Raw genomic sequence first — 26,221 nt, forward strand, 5'->3', positions numbered from 1 at the left:
GACACAACACAGAACAGAACATGAGCGCGCCGCACCAGAGGCTTTAACCACGGCAAAGAGCCGTGATGCTGGACCACTGGCACCACCTGCGAGACAAGAACGGTGCCATGCCACAGCCAGCTGAGATGGCTAGTCCTTCCACCAAGGCTCTGGAACCCTGTGACTGAGAACCAGTGCATGGGGGGCTCTGGTGCTCCCACGTGGTGCCCAGGGCACTTGCAGTGTGATCAGAGTCACGAGTGTCTTCTGACCATGAACAGGGCAGGGGACTCCCTGCTATGGACAGTTCAGAGGCCTGGACAAATGCCCCAGAAGTACCCCACTTACCAGGAGTCTGAAGTCAGCTCAATAATATGCCTCTTTCCTCCCCCTCCTCCCCTCTGTTTTCTGAATTGTTTAACAGCCCCACAAGAAGATGAAATTACACAAATCCTCAATTGGAGTCAAGGTTCAATCATATGCCTAGCATCACTCTATTCCAACTATCAAAACGGTGATTTCCCTGATATGGTATTCTTTTCTGTACATTTTGGAATATTTGGAAAGTTTCATTAAAACTTTAAAAAACTTATTCCTGGTTAACTAATGTTCAAAAGTGTTAGCAAATACAGGGAAAGTATCTGAATAAAGTTTTGAGAAAAAACTACATCATCTCATTTTAATCATCCATTTAATGAAACTATGCCTTTTGCTGTTAACGAGTCGAGCCTGAGTACAAAACGTTGCAGTGCTCAGAAATGGTGTTCAAGGCCATACCTCTTTCACCGACGTTGCTGATGGGGTAAAGTTCTTGGCAGCTGATTTAAAAGCATTGAAGTTGCCAACGCTGTACGTAGATTCATGAGAGAAACCAGCGCCCACTTTATTCTCTTTAGTTTGGCTTTTCCACTGTGTAGGCTAAAGAAAAACACATACACACACACGTTAGTGTAATAAAGAACACAAATGACCTAGAAGAGAGAAAAACACAGCAAATGGTATAAAGGTGATCACGTGGGGCTCACAGAAACAATCATTTCTGCATTGACCTTCACACTCCCACAGGATTCTCTGGCATCTTTTTCTACAAATTAAATTGGAAGTGTGGTTTTCAGATAAAAATATCTAACTACATTGCTATTTTTTCCATTTTAGAAGCCTACAGTTTAGATTTCTTTTGCAATGTCAAGAAAACACTAGTGGGAGTTTCAAAAAGCTAAGACCATAACACCAAGGAAACAGCAAATATATCACAGTTCCAGTTAACAGAAACGTTACAGATTTCATTCCCTACTAAAACGAGAACACATACATGGACACACACGAGAACACATACACGAACACACGAGGACACATACATGCACACCCGAGAGCACATACATGGACACGCAAGAACACATGCATGGACACACACCACTGAAATAATGACATATAACACACCACCTCTTTCCACTCAAACTTGGCACCTCACCAAATACCCCCACAATTTGGTGTCAAGTTTCTAACCATATTTTCCTGAAGTGACTCCACTGGTGCACTTCTAAGAACGTAGGACTTACTTTTGAAGGTGGAGCAGCAGGCTTCGGGACTAGCCCTTTATAGACACTTGGACCAGCCCCGTTCTTAACCGGCTGTGACGGAAGATTTCCGACTCCTGGGAACCCAGAGAGCTGGAAGTCTTTTGCGTTCCCTTTCTTAATGACCAGCATCCTTGGAGCTCTAGATTTAGGGTTCGGAGGATACTCTGCATAAATAAAGCATGAGCAGGAGTTACACATGGTTTACCGCTTAGCACAGAATTAAAGCACCAAACGCACAGCACACGCTAAACCTCAGTCACATTTAAAAACCACTGTCGCCTCCTGGGCAACGTGAGCTGCACTCCCACCTAGGAAGCCCGGCTGACACACTGGATAGACCACAGAGGAACTGCGCAGTGTCGGTGACTACTGGCGAATGCAGCTGCACAGTGGCCTTCAAAGGCCCACAATGTCCACACCAAGGTGAACTAGAGTCTAGCATATTTTAATGACTTTTTTCATTGCAATTTTCACCCTAATGGCTCTTAACACTAGGAATGTAAAGTATATAGTCCTTTTTTCCCTTTTGAAAGGAGAAGTCTCCTCGTTTCTTTCCATTCTTTTTCATCTCACTTATAAAGTCGTCACTAATAAGCAGAGAACCACAGTTCCTCTATTTCTACTTCGGTTAAAACTAACTGACAGAGTTCTATCCTCACACCACCAATCCACTCATTCCAGTATTCACTGAGCATCGAACTACGCTGAAGGCATCTGTAAGCTGCAGGGCAACCGACCCCACCCCAGCTTCAGGAGTCAGCACAAGGACTGGCCGTCACTAACTAGAAGCTTTCCTCAGGACCGTGGCAGGTGTTAAAGTGTGAAAACCTACTAGCAGAGTTCAGTGGCACGTGTGAGCGTGCTCACGATTATTGTAACAGAAAGCTCTGAAAGCACCAGGTCTGTGGCGTTCAGAGCACACACAAAGGAGTCCAACGACTAAGGAGGGACTGTAGACTAAGACTGGGAAACGCCACGAGGCAAAAATAAAACCTTTTCAGACAAAAATTAAAAATCGATCACGAAGCAAAGGTCCTTATTAAAGTACATTCTAAATGATGTACTTCAGACGGAAGAAAGACAATCCCGCACATAAGACCACAGGTACAGGAAGCAAAGAAATAGTATTTTTTCATATACAAACTATCAATGATCAAAATGGGAAGTCGAAAGAGGAGGGGAGTAAATAAGCAAGCAAGCAGGGATGTTCCTTTTAAGCCTCGATGTGGCTAGGGACTACTAAGTTTACCTGTCCTACCACTGGACTCTTAGATACCCAGGAGTAAGGAACATGCTGGCTGTTTCCTCCAAGAAGCTTGGATGCAGGGAAAGAGCAACAGGGAAGCCTCTGGGACCAGTCACAGTCACAGAAGAACAGACAGCAAAGTAAACAACAGGCAAGGCTCCTGGAGGAGGGGCGAGGGGCAGGGAAGGAAGGGCAGCAGACACAGCGCTGACGCACGGAAGCACACCGTGCTCAAACGTTAGAGCACAGAGTTCGGAACCTGTGGTTCTGTTCCAGGTTTACAGAATTCTATACTTGCTCCAATCTTACTAGGTAGTCTCTCATCTATAAAATGGAAAATAGTTCTCATCTCAAAGTTACTGTAGTATTTCCTTTAGTAAATCAGGAAAAAAAAATGTCCTGAGAAGTCATGTATTGTATCTGCCATGACAGGCTTCCAGTTACACTTCAAAGGTGTACTCTTTGGGGAATTTTAAATTGACCCACGGGACTACAAAAGATGAAAAAAACTGTAATGGAAATAAAGACGATGAAGATTAACTTTGCCCTGTGTACGCCTGTGCTGAATATCCTACGTGAACCTGCCCACCGAAGACCATGGAAGTGTGTGTAACAGCAACGACTACACAGAGGTGATGGAAAGGGTGGCAGCAGCACTCAGAGCCGAAGCTGATGTTGCATCATGTGTGTCCACCTTATGTCACTTAAGAACTGGTGTATCTGACCACACACTGTTCCTACAAACTCTCCTGAAACAAACCTTCCAAGGTAAGGTTGAGGCTATCAGATTCCAACAGTATCCAATGTCTCCAACACCTTTTCCATTTACTCTGTCAACTGGAAACTATAAAGTTTTTGCAAATTATTTGCAAAAGATCCAAATTATTTGTTCTTTTAAAGGGAAAAAACGATGTACTGATGAAATGCTTTAGCTTAGAATTTGAAAGTTACTCACTTTGGTAAACTGCATGTGCTGATTACCTCAAGCTCCTAAGCAGGTATTTTCATTCAAATCTAAGTTCAACACACCTGAAGGCAAACATGACTTTGGATTTTCACATCACTGCTTCCCCCTGTCCTCACAAGCTACTGTAATCCACCAATCACTGATTTTAAACATCCCTCGATCATCCCGTTATTCCTGCTTTCCCAATACCTGAGACTACAACTAGTTTTATTCCTTCCGTACAAAGTCAAAGGGGGAAGGGCAGTAGCTCAAGTCTTTGGAAGAAGAGAATTAAAATGCTGCCACATGTAATTCCAAGTAAACTGGTCTCAATTTCTCTGCTTTTCTTTAACTAAGCTCTCTACACAGCTGCCATGTAAAAATTCTTTCCGATTTCAATTACTTACTACTTTATTCTCTGATGCATCAGTAAAAATTCTTTTTTTTTCGGGGTGAGGGACCTTTTCATAAATCTACTAGAAGCTCCCTGGCTTAGTAGATTTGAACAACAGGATTAAACACCTATAACATGATCAAGGGTTTTACACAGCAGACACGCGTGGATGGTGCTCTCTCTACACGGGTCGCTGATCCTCCTCATCCCGCACGTGGGAGACCGAGCACAATGCTCCCAAAGGCTAAAAAAACCACCTGTGAGTAAGTGAAAGACCTCATGCTGGGCCCCAGACCCAACTCCAAAGCCAAGGTGCTCCAGCACAGCACAGCACTACTGAAGGACAGAAACCCAACCACTGCTAGCCAGACACTTCAAAATGTTTGCCACTCCCAACTGAAAACACCAAGTCCGTGCTGAATGGTCAGGGCAAAGGCCTGTAACTGCGCACAGCCCCGTGACGCCAGGCCACCCCTCCCTCCACTGTCACACTGACACTGGTTTGAACTGAGTTTCCTCATCACCGTAACGCAAGAAAAGACAACTTTATAGTGCAAACCAAAGCATACAGCCAAGTGCACAGTGAATGCTAATGGAGGAAAGTTCCACACTGATGGGGGAGGAACTCAGGCACACAAGACACCACACACAAACACCACATTCAAAGACTCTGTATCACAGCAATTAAAACAAACTCCTATGTGAACACTGTTTTTAACAAATAATCTAAGACTGATGCTGTTTGAATTTGGCTGGTTTTGAGTTTTTAATGTACATACAAATCTGTCCTCTTTTACAGTAGTCGGAGGGTCACTGAATGAGTCTCACTAACAGACTTTATGTGTGTGGCAGGGGCTGGCATTTCTCACTCACGTGACGGACAGGCTAGAGGAGAACCCTCTGGAACAGAACAAACGCACAGGATGGACGTGCGACGTGCCCCACTCTGACCACACAGAGTTCACCATGTCACGCCGTCTGATCAAACCCCACGCACTCTCCCTCCTCAACTGTGAACACGGCTGCATTACCTTTCTCTTCTTTATGCAATGATTTTAATGTTTCCATAAGAAAGATATTAGAGGAAAATGGAATCATTTCAGTACAAACAATTTACCGACAAAATGTTTACAAAGGAATTTGATAAACATTATTCCGTTCTCTTAATTCTACTTACATAGTTCCTTTTTTAAAAAGTGGGTTTCGACATGATCTAACTCATTTAATTAAATCAGGTCTGCATGCTTGTGGCTAGTATCGCTGGAATTCTCTACAAAACAACCCATCTTTAAGAAGTAGCCACCAATTTGCTTTGATTTCAAAGACAAAACTCTTAAAAAGGAACCCTGATGCTTTCAAGTAGTGATGTGAAATATGAGCAAAAATTGTAAAAGTTCTTCAGGTTATAAAAGAATACACACTAACATAGGTGCTGAACTGAAACAAAACGAAGCTTTAAGTTAATGACTGAAGTTTTGATTACTGAGTATCTCAAGCACTACGCATTAGCCTCTGCTTAATAAGGTATTGCTGACATGTCGTGTCGACACAAAAATAGCCAGCAGGACTCCTGAAATCAAAAAAATCAGTTACTAATTATGTCTCCAATTGCAGACAAATACATAATAAACACATGTCGCTTTATCTCTTTTTTCATCCACTAAACAAATCACACAACTGAAGTATGATAAATTCTCACAGACACACTGAAGTGCCCTGGATTCTTGTTTCAAACGGTCACAGTCATGGAAGTAAGACCGACCGAGTCAGCGTCAATTCTGTGCCCTGACCACGGTGACCCTGGTTAGGGTCAGAGCTCCATCAGTCACAGACATGAGTTGCATGAAGGTGCTCCTAACAAATCTGACCCAGTTCTGAGCAGAATTAAATTTATGTAACTGCATTTTAAATAGTGCATTACTTTCCCAAAAGGTTATTTTTTAAATTGGGATATTATGTTTAGACTCTTCTTGATCTATAAAGGGACAGCTTCAGGGACAAACTATTTTTATGTTTAATACTTATTGCATTTTCATTATTAAATTTTTACTTACCTGGAAGAAGGCAGCACTAGAAAAGTTCTACTGAAGTCTTTCCTAAATTTCTCTCATGTCTTCCTCAGGAACATAATAGCTATTTTAAATGTTGCAATGGGTATGACAATATTGGGAACCCAGCAGGGGAAGTGAGAAAGCAATAATGAAATGCGATACAATGAAACTTTCATTGTATTCCTATGGGAAGTACTGGGAATTTAACAATTAACCATGCCACAATGAACCATCTTTTTTTCTTAAAGCAGACACACTTCTCAGTAATGAGTACATTTTCCTTTTAAACATCTTTTCCACTAATACTCAAAATCCTTATACCAACCCTGAAACAGTACAACCAAAAATCTGCATATTAATATACCGCACTGTCAATATTTGTCAAAGATGCATTTGCCTTTAAATAATTTCTAAAAATTATTACATTAACCAAGGATCAATATAAGTTTTATATGACAAATGTTCACTGACATTCTCGACTTTTTATTTACTTTCATTCTAGTCAAATTATCCAAATTATTCCTAGTCTCTTAGAGATGCTATTTAACACCTTCCAGGTGATTCTAGACTCTAATGCAATCAGCGGTTCCCAGAAAAACTGAATAATAAGGAGACATACCTAAGAGAGGAGCTGGGGAGGATTTTTTGGTTGGGAATGTGTGTGCCTGGGCGTGTAGGCCTGGGGAGAGTGGCAGAAATACTAATTTGCAATACAGAAAACACAATGCCATTCACACGGTTCTAACAAGTGTCTGACCACCCCCACCCCCACCCTCGAAAAAACCCTTAAATAAATCTGGCGATCAAAGAGAAACAAAATAACTGCCCAGAGCACCACCCCATATATACAATAAAGAGCAGCATGGGAAGTGGCAAAGTTTAAAATAATGCCTTCACTGCTGGACCGTTACGCTGTCACCACAATCCTGTTTTGGTAAGCTGTTGACTTTCAACAGGAAAACAGAGATGAACGTGTGTACAAGTTCCAAAGTGAGTAGACATCACTTCTGAATTTGGTATCAAATAATCAAATTTATTTTTCAGGTATCAAATCTCATTATGAATTTTTCCATTATTTTAAACTTCACTTAAATCTTTAAAAAGCTAATTTATACTGAGTGCAGTTTAACAGAAAAGGGAATTACTGTCAGAAAAACTGTCATTAAACTTTGACAATCAAAAAGGCAAATAATTACAAGCACAGACTACTTCCAGAGGCAAATTCACACGATTATATCTAAATACTCTCTATGTATAACCATTTTCATAAGTAAAAAAATTAAGTTTGTCACACTGTAATTAGTATTTATCTTCCCAGTTAAATTCTCAACTTTGTAAAACTAAAAATTAATTTAAACTAAGTCTTTTCTTTAGATTAATGAACTGTTCTCAAAACGACATCCATTCATTAACATCAACTTACACCCATTTTTTTTAAATTCAAATGTGAGTATACTTAATGGTACAAACAAGGGCAAATCAATTATTTCTACTCAAACTCTTCTTCTATCCCCAGTATCTTGTTTTGAAAGGTAAGTGCCACCTTTTCTGTAACTTAGCACATCAAACCATATTGAAATTAAATTCTAGCCCATGTATTGTAAGAACACAGAGGTGAAACCTACGAATAACATTTTATGCCCCTCAAAGACAGACAAAAGATTAAATGGTTACTTACCCCATACACCTGCAGCTAAAGACTTATTCTGATTTGGTTCTCTCTCATACTCAGGATTTAAAGATGGCTGAAAGAAAATTGGAATCAAAATAGTACAAAAAATGTATAAACTTTAAAGTAATCTCAAAGTCATAGTGAAAAACCTAATGACATCACCCCCTCAGCAATTAAAGACCAATTATAAACACAAACCTAAGTTTCGGCTTAGTTTGCTAATCATGAAAATGGTTACTATCTGTACTCACTCCTAGTAAGGAAAAACAAGGAAAATGTCAGAAAAACATATGAGCAAAAGAGAACATAGTTGTATTAATCTGAGAAATATCCTTTCTCAGCAGAAGGTCAAGGGCAGGGAAGAGAAAAATCAAACTGTCCCCCAATTCTTGTTGTTTTCATTACTGGATGCTTTACTTAAAGACATACTTATCCTCAAAGCAAAGTGTAAATTCTTACTTAAACAAGCGATGCTCACGATACTGAGAAGAAACAGAGCTGAGCACTGAACGTGAACTCCAAAGCTAATCTTTAGATACGTTCACCCTCTAAAATCCTAAATTTCCAGTAATTACATCCTATCTTTTTGATATCACATAGCAATACAGCCTGCCATGCCATAAGGTGCCTAACATGTACTGAATAAAAATGAATCCGAGTAAAAGTATTTTAATCACCACAAAAGTGAATGAAAAGCACTCCATGGCATCACCACCAAACACCCAAAGAGCACGCATGCGCACTGGGCCAGGTTCCTTGACACAAACTGAAGGGGACCAAGGAGACCCTGGTGGAGAGCACACGTGTCTTTTCACAAACGCACTACTGTAAGGTGTGTCATGACTACAGGCCTGGTGGGCTCCAGTGCCAGGGCTGTGATAGCTGATGCCCATGGAAGTGGGGGTGCAGCGTCATCGTAATCGTAATCGTAATAGTAATCGTAATAGCAGCAACAGCAGCAACTAGGTTTCAGTGAATGCCTGCTATGTGCCTGGCATTTCTGTAAGTGACTTTAACTTGTATTACTCATTTAACCCTCTCAGCACTATAGGAGCACACCATTATCATTCCTGGTTTCCATTTTGTCCCAACTAGGCAAGTAAAAAAAACGGACTACAGAAATGGAAAGCTCAGTGATTCTAAGGTTAATAGATGACTACACATAATCTTTGTTCTCTTTCCCTCACCAGTCCCCTGCCCTAAAACCAATCTGTCCAATTCTTTCTCTCACTTCAAACCTCCAACCAATCCACCACCGAACTACACGAGACACGTACCCTCACCTGCCCGGCTACCAGCCCAGCCAAGCCATCGTGCTTCTCCTGGACCACAGCCACCACCTAACTGGTCTCCCTGCTCTCTTGAGTGGTAAAAGCCACTCAAGTCCTGACTTCTACTGGAACGGTCTTCAAAGAAAGGAGAATCAACTCCCGGACTTCACTTCTCTCCTGAAAGGCTTCCGGCTGCATTTGAAGTTAAACTAAAGTTCTTTCCCTTAAACATGACAAGCTCACTCCCACCTCTGGGGCCTCCCCACAGCTCTCCCCCTTCCTCCCAGTCCGACCACAGCACTTACCTTCCTATCCCAGATTAAAGGACATTCCCCAGAGACACCTCTCCTGACCTCCCAAACCACAGTGGCCACTCAGTTACTTCCTATCTAAATTCTCCGCAAAACAGTCATTATTTTTCCTTTCTGTAGTGTGAAGGCCCTCAACAGAACAGAAACTCAGTAAGAGCAAGGACCTGGCCTATCTTTCTCACCTGTGTATTTGGGAAGGTCACGAACAGCTAGACTCAGAGCCATGTACACACATGCGGAATGAAGAATGAACATGTACACAAACAGATTATCAGCAATGAATCACAAGAACTACATAATGAATGTACACTAAATCACTTTTTATGTAGCTTGAGAAACGTGGTGTTTAGAAAGCCAGCCACACGGTGATATTTACCCAAAGGAAAAATATTAACAAAATTTTGTGTTTAATTAGTGGAGCTGACATTCCTAATTATTTCTGACTTAGGCTAACAATTAGTTTGCCTTCCCTGACCACAAAAAAACTCAGAGACAATAGCTCAAAGAAAGGAGAGCTATCCTGGAATTAGTTTAGGAGTGTACATGAATAATCAAGTGTTAAGAGAGACAATCTAAGTAAAATGTACTGATAAAATATTCCTTCCAAAAGTTTATCAGATTTTTAAAGATACTATGATGCATTTGCAAATAACCCGGGCATTATTTCTAAGAGACATGGTTTATATTTCTGTAAGAAATAAAACAACACAAACTTATCAAGACCACATGGTGAGGAAGACTCAGGAGTAAGTAGGAGGAGAGGAGAGGGTGAGGGGAAGGGAGAATGATGAACAAAAGCCTTAAAAAAAAAGCAGGCTTGGCAAATGAGACCCCCACAGGGAAGGAGCTGGGCTGATAAACCCTCCCGCTGCCCCCACTGCCCCAGCACCTGCGGAAACAGCACTTGGACTCGAGTCACAAGGAACTTACAAAATCCTCCGCCTCGAACTGCCTGCGCTCTCTCTTGTCCTCTCTCCTCCCTGGGTCGCTGTCAGGGACGCTGTTCTCGTGCAGTCCTTGACTCCTTCCAGGATGGAAACCGCTGCTGCGAGAACGGGAGCCGCCCCCGCCGTGGTAGCCCCCCCGGTGATTTATGTTTTCAGCTCCATTTCTTCCGTGTGTCCGCCATCCGTTTTTCTCTTTCCTTCCAAAGTTACCTTTTTTGATCACAGAAAGTATTACAAATTCAAAGTAGATAGTTATGCCTAAAGAATGAATCACAATCAAAACATTCCTAAAGAGGATTAAAAAAACCCTTAAATTCTATCATTCCTTAGCAAATTTTACCTCCGTTAGGACGTCCGATACCAGAATCAAAGCCATCTGAAGAGTTGTGTCGTCGACGATTCACATCATAACGACTCTCTGTCCATGAAAAGTTCTCAGAATGCTTCTCGAAATTCAACGAAGACTGAAACACATTACAAGCATATAGGTAAACCTACATGTAAAACCTAAACATAACCAACTTTAAAAACTAACACTCTCTGGCTTCATTTATTCCCAAGAACGTGAACCGGTCAGGAAGACTCTGCAGTTGTCCGCGGTGTGCCTGCTGCCTGGCCCCGTGCAGGCTGGGCTCCGCGGGTGCGCGCTCTCTACCCGGGGAGAACAAGGGCAGCGGCCGCACAGGGCTCACGCCGCCTCAACCGGCCTGAAACGTCAGAGGTGACCGGTGTGAGGGAAACAAGGCAACGCACAGTGCGTTTCTCTTGTAACAAAATGTGATCATCTGTACCACACACTGCTTGAATTAAACAGCTCAAGGTTTTCTACGATAATAGATATTACAGCGAATAAAGCTATAGTTCTATCTTAAGTTCTCTAAATTTACTTCAAAACTCCTCCTTCCCCAAAACAAATGTTTTAAAAAATTATCAAAAGGATGTGTAAAAACTATTTTTAAATACTAGTAACTGTATAATAAAAACTATTTATGAAAATTGCTGTTTTTCCCCAATATTAACCCATTAATGTGATTAAAGCACAATCAAAACTTCCAACTTTTTCAAAGCCCTGATCATTTCTGAGCTGTATTAGGCAACACTTTCCTCCAGGACAAAGAGCCCCTCCCTGTGGGGGACCCACCACATACACCCAACTGGGCCTCCCCCGCTCACGCTGCCCCAAGGGACTTCTCGGTGCCAGATCCCTGCTTCTTCAGGCTTCGTGCTGTGTACTAGGCCGTGAAGGACAAGGTCCTTGACTGTCACGTGTTGTCTCCCAACACCCATGAAACAGGACCAGACCAGTCTACTAAGTCTGGACACAGGATAAAAACCTAAACCCTGCACCGCAGACCTGCGTTGTGGCGATGCGGACATCACGCTCACAGAGCTAACGGTGTAAAGGGAAGCTGAGGGTCCCCTGGCCCAGACCAGGGCACATGAGAAGACTCTCCAGGACCTGCAGCAACCGTTCTCATCCAAGTGGCAGATTTGAAACCAGTGCCAAAAGGGTGCTGTGGTTGTCCTCTCCTAGCAAGTGGGAGAAGGGATGCTTCCCTGCAACAAGGGGACCCAGACGAAAGGCGCTGCAGCTGTGACTGCACATGTTCAGAGTCTGTTCGTTAGGGCTCAGCTGCTGCTGAGGCTACTGGAAGAAAGCAAATGCAGAGCCCTGCTTCTTGGAGCAACTGCCCCACCACACTGACCTCAGTTACTGTAACCAATGAGTCAAGTGTAGGAGAGACACTTTCACAGCTCTCCTGGACACACGCGTCCAAGTCCCTGTCCTGGCCACTCCCATGATGGGAAGAGTACTGAGCCCAGCGATGAATAACACAGTGCCCAGAAGCATGGGGCAAAGCCACGAAGGGACAAGGGAGGGCCCCAGCCTGAAAGACTGTTGGAACCAGGTGGTGCACAGGAAGAGAAGGCAGCACCAGCCTGCTGAGGCGCCCTGGAGAGAGAAACAAAAAGCCTCCAAGTCATGCAATCAGTTCCCAAAGAGGCAGTCTTACCCTCCACCCTGTACTCCAACCCGTCCCAGCTGAACCTGGAAGCTTAGACTGCAGCTGTAACAGCACACACTGAACTCCTTAGTTCCTGTCCTGTAGTTCCTGTCCCCAGAGCAGGAATTGGTGCCCCAATGGCTCAATCTGAGACTAGATCTGAGTGCTAGAGCTAGAAAAAAATCCAGCAGGAGGCAAAGGAAACTCAAGTGATCATGCCGGTGGTTTTAGGCCCATTCAGTGCACTGCTGTGCTGTGCAGGTGGTGCTACTGTGACAAGCTTGTCCTGAAAAGGCTCAAGACCCTCCCCCATTGAGGGTTAGGGTTGCAGAAGAATAGGTGTAGCCATCCTATCACTTCCAGGTTCCCAGAACATGGCAATGGGGAGGGAGCTGAAGGTGTGGAGGTTGCTGGAGGACTGAGTCTGTCTCCCAGCCCCGTAGTGCCACCTGCCTGACATGGGCACCAGGTACACTCCTTCTGTCAAGGGGATATGGCTCTTGCCCTACTGTTGAGTTCTGATCAAAAGCAAACACCTGAAACTAAGGACTAACCCAAAAAAGGGCCCCACAGGACTCAACTAAAAGTAGTAAGCTCAAGGGTACAGTTGACCTAGCCCTAGGGACACCTCAGCCCTGCATGAACAAGTGGCAACTACCTTCTGGAGTAAGAAACCTTAACGCCTTCCCTGATGCCTGTCGCAGCCCCTGGTTTAGTAAAGCTCACCAGTCATCACAGTTCCCCTGAATGTCTGGGCCTTGTTCACTGATGACTCAACCAAGCGAAAAGGTGACGGTGTCCTCTGGGCTGCAGCAGCCACAACTCTGAAGACCAAGTAAGTGTCAGTAGGCGCAATGGGGTAAAGTGGGAGCAGGGACCCCTCACCTTACGTGACATTCTCAAGGCCCAGATATTTTACATTTTTCTGGCTCTGCCTGTCGGCGTGTGACTTCTGCCAGAAGCTGGTCCGCACTGACACTAGGGACTTGCATCAAGCCTCTGACCACTTCTTGGAGAGATCAATGGCACCTCATCTTGTTGGGACTTTTACAAGTTACAGTGTCACCCACTGCAGCAGTCTGACTGGCTAACTTTGGTCATGCTATTGTGATCCTCAAAATTAACCCATGTTGTGTTTTTGGCATTCCGGACAAGCAGCAGTCATCTTCGGTCAAAAAGGCTGCCCCCACAGCAGGCCAGCATTCCATGCTTCCTACTACCCACTGGCACCTGGTGCATTCTAATCATCTCCTCAAAAACCAGCGCAGAGCACCCTGGAAGTCAGCAGCCCTCGCCCCTCACACACCTCAGTAAGGGAGCCACTGGTCAAGAGTATGACCCAGCCTGGCCACAGAGACCATCTCCTCCACCACGTCCTGAACAGCAGTCAGAAGGAGAAGTGACAAGTCACGAGACTACCTAGACCTACTGTAGACACTCCAGATCCTGGCCTGCTTAATAACCTGGACATGACGCTTCTGTGTTTCCTCTAAGTACACATGCAGGCCATGCCAGCCGTCAGGGTGATGGCCTGGCACAAAGGAACCTAAGGAATTCAGATACCCTGGCCTAGCCACCAGGTTTGCCCTCCGGGACTGAGTGGTCCTGGATCTGCAGGCATGAGGATCCGCGTGAGTGCCGGCCCCTTCTCACCAAGCCTTTCCCAGCAGCGTTGCACGTGAACCAAGGTGAGGGCTGGCATGGCTCCCTGAAAACTGTGTCAAAATGCCCTGGCTCTCCCAGATTCAACTCCTCAGGATCAGAAATCTGGGGACTGTTCTGTCCTTTCTCTGTGAACTCTGAGCTACTGGAACGGGACACACAGAGATCTCGTGGTGGTAGAGGGAGCGCCTGTGATCCCAGCAGGTACCAAGACGGAGAGCAGGGAATGCTCTCCCCCTGCCCCTAGAGCCAGCACCGCTGCCTGCCTCCCACAGCAGCTGGACACCACTGACCCGCCATCACGCCCACGGGCTGAGACCAGAGCCACTTCTGTGGCTCTGACGGCCCTTAGCTGCTGTGCTGCACCTGCCCAAGAAGAGACCCACTCCAGACCATGTAAGGACACACACACAGTCCACCCTGCACACCGTGTTTCATCCTCCAGATAAAAATGCACACGGTCCTCTTAACACCCAAATGGTCTTAACGGTCGCAATTTTCAACCGGTGTGCTACAAGAAGTGTCAAACACACCGTACCTGACTAGTCAGGGGCACTGACCTCTTTTCCCTCAGACTGGCAAATAAAAAGTAACAATAGAAACACAACAACTATTGTACTTAAATGAATCAAAACTACACCTATTTTTGGTCAGATAGGCAAAAGATGTACTTTTTGGTGTGCTGCAGAATTTCAGTAACTAGTTTGTGTGTGCCCTGAGACAAAAAGTTGAGAGCTGCTGTCCCACCTGTGATGCCATGTATGGTGACACTGTGAATGTCACTTAAGCAAAATGACATAATAGGGACCCAAATCAAGTTTAACATCACATCCCAAACTAAAGTGATCTGTGTCCCTGTCAGGAGACATGTTTGTGTAGAGGAAGTAAATCAGCCACAGAATGTCTTTTACTGAGGATGAGAGCTGCTTTTTGGCCCATCTATCGCCTCTACAATCACAGGTAATGACACCAAAATCCAGGTCAGTTTAAACTCCCTTGAGAGGTTAACAAGTAATAGGGTGGCCTTAAATCATACACTAGTGGCTAAAAAACCATCTACTGGTCCCCCTGAAATTGATTTACAGTTGAGAACAAACTCAACCTACTGCTTGGTTTTTGATTTATCATGTAAATGCCATTTATCAAGATGTAGTAAATGAATTCAGTTCTACTCTCCATTAGCTTAATCAGAGTGGCTGGCAGAGTTGTACAGTCAAGTGACAATACAAGTTTGGCCAAGAACACACAGGGCTAATGAGTAGACTGTTGGGATGCGCAATCAGAATGTTCTTAACTACTGTGTGCCAAGAGCACAAGGCCTGGACTGCTCTTTTGGTGTGGCCCGCTTCTAAGGGTTAAGTTTGCAGCAAGCTGCATTAAGAAATAGGTCATATCCTTCTCTGGGCCAAGAGCAGGCTGATGACAAAAGTGGTGGATCCACCACTCAGTGCAAGGGCAGCACCCACCCAGACACTCCACACAACTCCTGAGACTCTGGGTATGGGAAGGCCAGTGCCAGCGCAGGCCTGTGCTGCCTGCTGCACCTTGAGCGATGGAGCACTGTCTCTCACCCAGGAGCCTCCAGTCTTCCACTAGCCCTCAAGGCCAGCTTACAAGTTTGCAAGATGACAAAATAAAATCCTAGACCCTCACACACTGACACACAGCCAACACAGTAAAATAGGAATAAGAAATACAAGTAACAGAACTGAAAAGGTGGATTAACTGATAGTGTTTGTGAACAGATGTCTGTCCGTGTTAAAAATCCCAGACATTACAGACTACGTCTTCAGGTTGCTGCACACAGTACTAACAAGCTGCCTGCAGCAAGGACGTAAGAAAGTTTATGAAATAGCAGTAAGGTACTTGAATACACCTAGCCAAATACAGGAAGACTAAAAAACTAAAAAAGAAAAAAAAAGTAGCTTTATTTGAAGAGATTAAAATGACACACATATACACATGGATGTGTATATATGCACATACTTCCTAAACCAGTATGAAAAAAGCAACCCAAAAGGAACAACAGAGAATGTGAATAGGCAATTCACAGAAATGTGACCCAATGTCCAAGAACAGTAGGATGTATCTCATAACAAAAGAATGGCAGAAATATTAACTCTGATAACATGAAAACACTTCAGCAACAGTAAAAAGTAAATAATCCTACCCAAAATGCAGGAGTAGAAAGCAGCGCACCACATGGCGACAGTCTAGTCAAGTCCCAGCAACTTCTGTCCCGCCACCGTGCGCTCTGAAGTCTAGCCCAGAGAAAAGGCAGAGCCGCCCCACCCAGGGAGTGCTGGAGCTAGGGCCCTCCCGAGAACTGCTGTCATCAGAACTCGCAGGTGAACAAAACCCCCAGGTAATACTCTGTGTACTTAAGGAGTGCTGCCCAGAAAGCACTTGTCCATGCGCACGAGGAAATGTCACAAGAGTACACAGTGCAGTGCTCTCTGCAGTGACCCACAGCCATAAACGGTCGGAACTTCAATGGACAAATGAAATGTGGCACAGAAGCACAAAGTAGAATACTATACGGAGTTTCACACAAACACAGTAAATCTGCAGGTTATCAACATGAAAAAAAAACTCAAAGACAGAATGACTGTAAAAGCAAGATGCAGACAAATCGATGGTAATCATTTATGTAAATTTTTTAAACATGCAGAACGAAAGTATTTATTGACATTCACATATGTAATAATAGAAGAACAAGCCCTGAGACTACCTCTGGGGGGAAATGAAGACCAAAAAAGGACTATGGAGAAGTAAACAGTGCACTTCAATTCTATACACAATGTTTTACTTCCTATGCCAAAATGGCAAGATGTGGCTCTCATGGGGGGTTAGTGTTCATTCCATTTTTCTTACACTTCTCCCTAGAAAAATGTGCAATATTGACAAACAAATCCCTCAATGTAAAAGGAGCTATTAAAAATCACTAAGAAATGGGTTATATGAACAAGAAACTTCCTAACACAAAAATACGCTCAATAGACTACCATTTTCCATTCAATTTCACAAACATTAAAAATGTGAAAACATCCAGCATTGCCAACACTGGGGAGGACCCCATATTTTGATGGGATTGTAAATTGGTACAACATATGCAAGAAGCGATTGGGCGCCATCTATCAAACATTCCTGCAACTGAGTCCATTACCAGGGAACTGACTGAACCATCCATGGAGACCCACAAAAGGCCGTCCGGCCCCTGGAACGCGCTGGAGATCCCCACGTACTGACTGCACAGAAACGCTGGAACCCATCCTTAAAAGGAAAAGGCGATTTCATGTGTTCACCCAACCAGGATAAAAGTATAGTCTGGCATATGTGTAAAAGCATCCTGGTATTTCACTTCTGCAAATTAGTCTGCAACCTAATAATCAAGAAAAGGAGGTTACTAAACTGATACATTTTACAGTGAGGAACACATGGACTCCTACCCTAGCTCAAGCCCTTTGGAACAGATTACACATCTCTCTCAGCCTCATTCCCTCATCTGTAAATGAGGAAAGAAACCAGAATATTTACCTCTTAGGATTCTTGGCAGCCTTCATATCACGTTTTACAGAGTGACTGGCATGTAGTGATGCCTCAAGAAAGATTAGATGTTACAATGAGCAAGGAAGAGACTATCTCTATCCCTTTCCCTCTTACACATTTTAATTCCTTGTCTGGATTCCTTAGAATATCTGAATCAATAACAAAAAATTCTACACAGTAAACAGAAGTTTGAAAACAAACCAGGCTACCAGTCTGACTGAATTGTCTGATCCTCTAATGGCTGAAAGTTTAAATAGCACACATTTCCGCTCAGGCTGACAGTGCTGTCAGCATTGAAATATACAGTATTACTCATTGTCTTTAAAATGTAACCATGAAAGACTCAACAAAGCACTACTGCTACACTTCAGCCACACTCCTAAGGACAGGATACTGCATACAAATGTGAAAATGTACTGACCAATGTAGCAGAATCGCACGTGCTTTTTATTATTTTTGATTAAAAAGAAAAAACTGCCCCCTACTTTTTTCCTGTTTCCCACAGCCCACCTACTCCTACTGCCACACCCCTGGCAGCCCCCTCTTCAAACCACCGCACAGCACGAGGGCACCTCTGCCCAATTGCCATCGCCACACTGAGCTTCTGAAGGCAGGTGATGGAGAGGAGAAACATCTGCACAAGGCTCATCTAAAAAGAGGTCTAATTTTTCAATATCCACAGCCATTTCTGTTCAATAATAAAAATGCTACTTTTCAAACTGCAGGTCAGAACCTGTTAAAGAATGATGAAATTAGTAACAATTTGCATTTTTAACAGAATAAGAACAAAAGACCACAAAAGAAAATATTAGTGCACCACAGGTACGTGTCTTTTTAGTGCACACAAGAATGTTACATGAACTTTCCTTCTTACTGGGTCCCAAGTGAGCATCTAATTCAACAGCCAACAGATGCCCTCTGCCAGACATTATCGATGCAGTTTAACATTTCACCACACGATGGGGCTAAAATCCTACACAACTCAGGAAGCTACTGAAGTGCAGCTGGTTCTGAAAATACCCTTAATTTAAGTCCTACATCATCCCTTCAAACAAATGACTTTCATTAAGTTGAAATAAAGAACCCAATGGTAATTACTGTTTGTTCCACGTAGCATAAAAGTTAAAAGGGCTCCAACAGAAAACAAGAGATCAATTATAAAGGAGAATCCATGGATAGTGATTTCGAAATAAAAGGGTGAAGACAAGGTATAAATCATATAGAATAAGTTTTTAAAAAGGCATCACTAAAAGGCTGTTTGTGTTTCTCAAAACGACTTTGGTCCTGACTGGTGTGGTTCAGTTGGGCACCATCCCACAAAGTACAAAGCTGCTGGCTCAATTCTAGTTCCAGGTTTGTCCTCAACCCTTAACTGCCCCCCCCCCCTCATCCCATTTAAATAAACAGAAATAAAAAAGTTCAGACCACTGTCCCTATGCAAGAGGGCCTGTGAGCAGACCCAGGGTGGGGCTCTTGATGGCAGGAAGGGGTCACCACACATAAACAGAAGTCAATCTCTGCCAACATCAAACTAGCATTTGAAAAAATTATTCTCAAACTTTGTAATGTTTTGCAACTAATATTCCAGGAGATGGTAATTGCTATTGATCTGCTTAAAAATGAAAACCAATCTTATACTTATTTCAGAGAAAAAGGATATAAAGGGGAAATAGGAAATTCATGTATATCCAAGCTCTGAAGTAAGCCTGGGGGGAAAAGAAATGAACCCAGTAAAAAGATACATGAGCCAGCTTATGGAAGAAAATTAAAAAGAAAATTCCAGAAACCAACACAGAAGAGGAAGAGGGGTAAACAGAGCATCTGTAACTAAGAAGTGATCTCAGTGGCTTCATCAGCAGAGGTCTCCTCCATTCCCTAACAATTTCAAACCCTATTTCACGGTAAACAAAATGTTTAATCACCTTACAGACTGCAGAAAACGAATCCTTTGGGAAGAGTAAAGAATAGGAAATATATCCTGGATTTTAATCTAAGCTCACACTAATTACATGACAACAGGCAAGTCAATTAACCTTGCAGAGACTCCATCTGTATCTAAAAAGGTCAATTGACATGACCATTAAGATCAACATTCAAACATTAAATTCTATTGTCTAGGAATTCTGTCGCTCCAAGTGCAGCTTTTCAACATATTTCGGGCCAAATTTATTATGATCCAACAAGTCTTTTTAAGGTAACCACCGTCCAAATTATACAACGGCCCCCTAACAGCTGTCCCCCACACTGTGTTGTGTGACACTGCCCGCACTGGGTAGAGCTGTGTCAACAGGCAGGCTGAGGGCAGGGCCCGCCCTCCAACCCTCTGTATTAGGGAAAAAGAAGTGGCTGGCAGACAGCTCTTCAGCCCAGCAGAGTGAGAGACCCTAACCAAATCCGAGCTCCCTCATTCAAGCTATTCTGTTTTGGTATTTTAGTAAAATGAACAACTCTTAGATGAGTGAGTCCGGATACATAACAACTATTGCAAAGTCCTCATCACTCCTGAAACTTTAGCAATGTGCCATTCGAAGTCTCACTGATCATACAAAACAGTCGTCTTCCAGTTACATGGAAAGACCTCAAAAAACCTCTGCTTAAAAAAAAATGTTAGGAAAGGCAAGTTATTAGGAAAATAATACAGAAAAAGGCAGGGTGCAACATGAATTCGGTATGGCTTAAAACAGTGTGTGGAACTTTAATCTGTAACAAAAGACACTTTGAAGTGAATGGTTTCACATGATCCAATATTAACAACTGACTTTTTAAATAATAAGAACCAACAGATTAAATATAAACTAACTTACACAGCAATACAAAAAGTACTTCTCCACAACAATATTAAGCCTTTACATTAACTACGCTGTGCAGAACGTGAAACGCAGAAGCAGACAGAAAGACAGAGAAGAGATGCGAGAACGGGTACCTTTGTTGATGATGGTGGAGTGGGAAAATTAAGCCAGGCTGGAGCAAAGTCATGCTGCGCCATTTAGGTCCAGTCTCTCCGCCTCAATGAAACAGGGCTTCAACACCTCATGGCAAGTCCCTGTCATAAAAATGGAAGGCATTAGACCTGTAGCTCCTGACCAAAATCATCTTCTCATTCTCTAGCTCCTGTAAATTACAACGACCTCACTGCTTTAAAATTCCATTTATAATGAAATTCTAGAAAAGGTGAGAATAAAGTGATAGAAACTAGACCAGTGGAGTGAGTGCAGGGCCTGTGGGGGAAGGGAAGGACTGCAAAGGGCAGGAGGAAATTTCCGAGCTATCGAGTGTTCTCTGGTATCATGGTGATGGTTACACAAACGCGCACATTCACCAGAACTCATCGAACTGTATGCTAAAAACTGATTAATTTTATTGTAAAAAGTTTATCTCAATAAAGCTCATTTTAAAAAATGATTGTGTGACAGTCTTAGCACAAACAGATGACACACCAAGTGTCCTGAGGAGGCAGAGAGAAGCATTTAGGACGCCTCCTTGCCCCCAGCCTACATGGAGTGTGAAATCTGATAGAGCTACCACTCCACAGGAAGTTCAACCCAGACACACCTAGGTTGAGGATAAAATGTCCTGAAAAAAGGACATTTTGAGGGAGGTAATTCATCAAATCCAGATCACAGGCTGTTCTGCAGGTAAAATGATTTAGTTTCTTCCACAAATAAAAGGTCTGAATAGGCAGAGCAATCAAGTGTAATGTGTGGGCCTTTTATATACAAACAGATCCTTACTCAAGTGAACCTACCCTTAAGGATGAAAATTATGACATAATTAAAAACTTGAATATGACTGAATGTGAAATGGCATTAAAAGATTCCTTATCATTTTAGGTGTCACAATGGTTAATGAGATGACAGCATAGAAAAGAAAGATGCACACTGATGTCCTTACAGTGAACACGGACACAACCGCAATGTGCTTCACCACAAACCGCGGACTGCCAACTAGGTTCACACTGAAACATGGCTGTCCACACGTTTACAAATGCTGGTTCGAGGGGCTGTAGAAACGCTCTTCTCTCTAGTTACACGGTTGAAACTTTCCATAAGTAAAAGGTGCTTTTTATTACAATCACCACAACAGCCATCTTAAACGCAGGACAGGGCAAAAGTAGGTTTACAGTTCTGATTACATGAAACACTAGTTTATTCTTACAGTTACTTCTTATTGCATTATTTTCCATACAAACAACTGTAAACCTGCTTTTGCCCCACCCTGTTTCTGAGCAATTACTTATCTTCTGCATTCTAAATTTAAGTTGCTGGGAGCCTCTGTCAAATTGCATCAATAAGCCCTACAAGTTGCCAGCCCAATCTTAACATAGTAAATTCAGTTTTTTTAAATAAGGCCAAAGCCAAGTGGGCAACTATACTCATTTCAATATACAGCTTACGCTATTAGTCAATGAAGAAATCAAAATTTTTAAACATCAAAATATCCAAGTTTAATAACAAATGTCTTATACTTACAAATAATCTCGTGAAAACTTTTAAAAACAGAACGATCCATACCACTACCATTTTCCTTTTGCAAGTGCTATGCCCCTAATTTTTTAAAGTCCTATCAATACTGTAAATACTTTTTAAAAGATTCTCAAAATATTACGGAAATATTCTACTTCAACTATACCAAAGTGTGCTGGTCTATTAAAATGTAGGTTAAGAGTGGCCAGATTAAGGCCACTCTTAAAAAAAAAAAAAAGATATAACTCATTAATTCACTGTGGTAAATGTTTAAAAAATGCTCATGAGAGCCAGGGACAGAAAAATATTGACATAGTTCACAAAAAACCCGACAGAATTCCAGAAAAATACTTATGAAACAAACAAGATTTTAAGAGCATGCCTAATCTCAATGAACTAAATAAAAAAGCAAAGAAATTCTAATTCCACTACCATCTTATGTTACTTTTTTAAAGTCTTCTAAAATAAAAACAAACCTAAAATGTTTCAGGGTGTATGAAGGATTTTTGTTATCTATTCTGACATGAAGCTAAACACTATTTGTGATGTCTGTGTATTTGTGATGGACTGTTACTTTCCCAACAACTTTGTGTTGAAACTCTAAAGATTACGGTTCTAATGCAACATGAATGGGAAATTATAACTGCCATCAAATGATAGTTCACAGGAAACTCCACAGAACTTAACCAGTAATTTAAAGCTAATGATTTTAAAGAGTCTCATCCAAAATGATGGCTCAGTGAGAAGTTATAAACTGAAATCACTGAAACAACCATTAATATCGCCTATCCATTTCTGCAATGTCTTTATCAATTTTAACTTAAATCTAGTTCTTAAACAATAAAATATCAACAGCTAATGGCATCAGTGTTCATGTTCTGAGAAAAGGAAAGAGCAAATACTAGGTGGAATTATGGCATTTGCACAAGAGTGTGTTGAGATCAGGACGTACCACCCCAAAATATGCCACTTTGGCATAAGAATAGTTCTGAAGGCATTTGAATTCCCAAAATCCCATTCATAATAGCAGAGCCTCCCAAAACAAAGACCAATGAATGCCCTAATCTTCATGAAGAAACTCCAATTTTGTCCCGAGATACCGCCCCAAAAGAAAAAAAAAAAAAGCATTATCCCCAAGATTCTACCATTTCTTGGGGTATTCTTGGGGATTCTATCCCCAAGAAACCATCATTTCTCTTGTCAATTCTCTTAAAGATCCATTTATCTACCTCTTCAAAAGCCATCTGCTTTTCCATTAAGTTCCCTTTTCCCATCCTCCCTTTAGCCTATGAAGAGATCTGAAATTCTAACCATCACTTTGATTTACTCATCTCTGGTACTCCCAAAACGTGAACAAGACCTCCCTGTTTTCTCTTGTAACCTATCTTTTGTCAGTCTACCATACAAGGCCCAGCCATGGAACCTTGGAGGGTGCAAAGAAAAAGAAATTGCACTCCACTGCGTAAGTAAAGGCAAATGAGTTTCAAAAGCTCCACCCAATTCATCTTAATGGTGCTTTGTGCCATATGATTTCATTCCATCTTCCTTCCCTGTGTAAACGTTACGGGTTCAACTGTGCCCCCAACCCCTTCAAATTCATATGGTGAAGTTGTAACTTCTTATTGTCAGAACGTAACCATTATTTGGAGATAAGATCTTCAAGGAGATGATTAACTGAAAGGACACTGTTAGGGTCAGTCAGTCCTACTACCATCTCCTGTCCTTCTGTCACATGCCCTTGACCCCCATCTGTCTCCCTGGCATAGTAGAAGTCTTTGACAGCCAGTGTGGGACCTGGGATTGCAGTTCTAGAGTCAGAGGAGGAGACCTTCTTCTCAGAGTCATGCTGGTCTGTGTCAGCCCCTCTGGGGGCCACGGGAGGAATGAAGAGGGGCACTTGCCTTTGTTTGGGAGGAAAACATGGACAGAAAAGCTGCTGTGCGGAGAGAACTCACCTACACCTGTATGGCGCAAGCTGCACCCTGCCTGGGACAGAGGTTTACAAATGATTAAACAGCACATCCAAAGCCCGAGGGGGATGTCTAAAAGAGAATTTCTTTGGGAAATTATTCATTGCAAAGAACTCCCTTATACTAGGTAACTTAGAAACCTACACAAATGCCCAAGACAAGATGGCCACACAGAAGAAAACCTGAAAACCCTAAGCTTTCACCTCTGGATGGTCTTTCAGAGTCAGCAAAAGCAGGAAGTGAGGACTAAGGCAGAGTTATAAAGGTGTTGCTGAGCATTACAGAAATGCCCCACAGTAAGCAAGATGAGTTTTTTCTTTCACTTTTTAAATCCCTTTTAGGCTCTGATCATGCATCTACAACAAAACACTAACTGAACACAGTAAAGCTGGCTCTTGTTCCAAGAACTCTGCTAACACCAGTTCCATGCACAGCTGAAATTAAACTGCTATTGTACTGCACTGGAATTACTTTCTGCGACCAGTGAATCTACCGAGTCTTATCAAAGGATGCAACCTGAGAGTAGAGGCGGACGAATGGTGATATACAGAGAACATGACTTGGGGTGAGGAACACACAGTACAATATACACATAATGTGTTACAGAACTGGACACTTGAAACCTATTACATTAACCAGCATAACCCCCATAAAAAAGTTCAAAACAATGTGCCACAACCTGTCTTAGCTGTGAGAATTTGTAAACTTTACACAAGCAACATACTGATCCTGATGTAAACTTTTATCTTTTGTTCATCATATTTTTCCATTAATGTCTTTAAATTTTTTCGTTAAAGTATTTTTTCCTTAAAAGCAACAATAAAAAAAGAACACTAGGTGACCACAACCTGAGTCAGAGACTACCCCAGCCAAAAAACACAGACGTCACAACCACCATTCAGGAGAGTCACTGAATGAACACACAACCACAACCTGCAGCAAGCAGCCCTGAGGATGGGAAGGGGTCAGGGAGAGTATTCGATTCCACAGTCCACAAATGGCAATACTCAAAATGTTCAATTTCCTACATAAACAAATAAACAAAAACATGCCAATTCACAAGAAATTAGCAGAAACTATCTCTGACTATACACAGACCTCAACTGTCTTAAGTACAAAGAGCTAAAGGAAGCCAGCAGAACAATGTTTCAACAAACAGAAGTTCAATAGAGACGCAGAAATTACAGAAAGGAACAAAAGAGAAATTCTGGAATCAAAGAGTACAAGAACTGAGATGAAACTTCACTAGACAGTTTAAATAGCAGATTTGAGCCTGTAGAAGAATCAGACACTTGAAGATAGGTCTTCAAATTATAGGTGTAAGGCCCAGCCTGGTGTAGCTCAGTGGATTGAGAGCGGGCCTGCAAACCAGAGGATCACGGTTCAATTCCCAGTCAGGGCACATGCCTGGGCTGCAAGCCGGTTCCCAGCAGGGGACGCACAAGAGGCAACCATACATTGATATTTCTCTCCCTCTCTCTTTCCCTTCCCTTCCCCTCTAAAGATAAATAAATAAAACCTTTAAAAAATTATAGGTGTAAGGAGCCAGAAGAATGCAAAGAGCAGAGCTGAAAAGACCTGTGGGACACCATCATGCATACCAGCACATGAATAATGGAAGTTACAAAAAATAGAGACAAGGTGAAAAGAATTATCTAAGGAAATAATGGCTAAATACTGGTTTGTCCAAAGGGCTGGTAAAAATAAGACTTCTTCATTTTCAGCAATGACTTCACTGAACAACACATTCACCGTTTTGTTCCACTGCCATCTTTCAGGCAACTTCATACTCCCATCTTCCCAAAAGTTATCTTTTTGAGCAAAGAACTGTTCCAGGGGCCCTATGTAGTCTTTTACGTAATTAAAAATTTTCCCATTAAAAGTATTTTCTAAAGACCAAAATAATTAGTGACCAATCCGAAAGGGTGATGTCTGGTGGATGCAGCAGAGTAAGAACTTCCCAGCCAGGCTGTGCCAGTTTCTGCCTGGGCATCGAAGGAACATGCAGTCTTGCCTTGTCCTGATGAGATTATGTGTTTTCTGTTGGCTAATCCCAGAGGCTTTCATGCACTGCTTTAAACTGGTCTGATGAGGAGCAGTAATTGTTGGAATTTATCATTTGGTTTTCCGGAAAGAGCTCAATATAGAGGACTCCCTCCCAATCCCACCAGATA

General features: G+C 42.5%; 1 protein-coding gene across 4 annotated transcripts in view; it reads right to left on the bottom strand.

Moving 5' to 3' along the window:
* Window positions 1–26,221, bottom strand: part of GPBP1 (GC-rich promoter binding protein 1) — a 58,674-nt gene that overhangs the window by 9,776 nt on the left and 22,677 nt on the right. For 3 of the 4 annotated variants that reach the window (XM_053657237.1, XM_037132687.2, XM_037132692.2), the window contains 7 exons: window positions 20,538–20,657; window positions 10,738–10,861; window positions 10,381–10,607; window positions 7,875–7,941; window positions 6,816–6,875; window positions 1,539–1,723; window positions 757–897 (listed from right to left, as the gene is read on the bottom strand). In XM_053657237.1, coding sequence (XP_053513212.1) covers window positions 757–897; window positions 1,539–1,723; window positions 6,816–6,875; window positions 7,875–7,941; window positions 10,381–10,607; window positions 10,738–10,861; window positions 20,538–20,600 — 867 coding nt within the window. In that variant the 5' untranslated portion in view covers window positions 20,601–20,657. The remainder of the gene's footprint in view (window positions 1–756; window positions 898–1,538; window positions 1,724–6,815; window positions 6,876–7,874; window positions 7,942–10,380; window positions 10,608–10,737; window positions 10,862–20,537; window positions 20,658–26,221) is intronic. The other variant, XM_037132701.2, reaches the window with a different exon arrangement.

Source organism: Artibeus jamaicensis, unplaced genomic scaffold (genome assembly GCF_021234435.1).
Source record: "Artibeus jamaicensis isolate MK-2021 breed Jamaican fruit bat unplaced genomic scaffold, CSHL_Jam_final scaffold_369, whole genome shotgun sequence".
Lineage (NCBI taxonomy): Eukaryota > Metazoa > Chordata > Mammalia > Chiroptera > Phyllostomidae > Artibeus > Artibeus jamaicensis.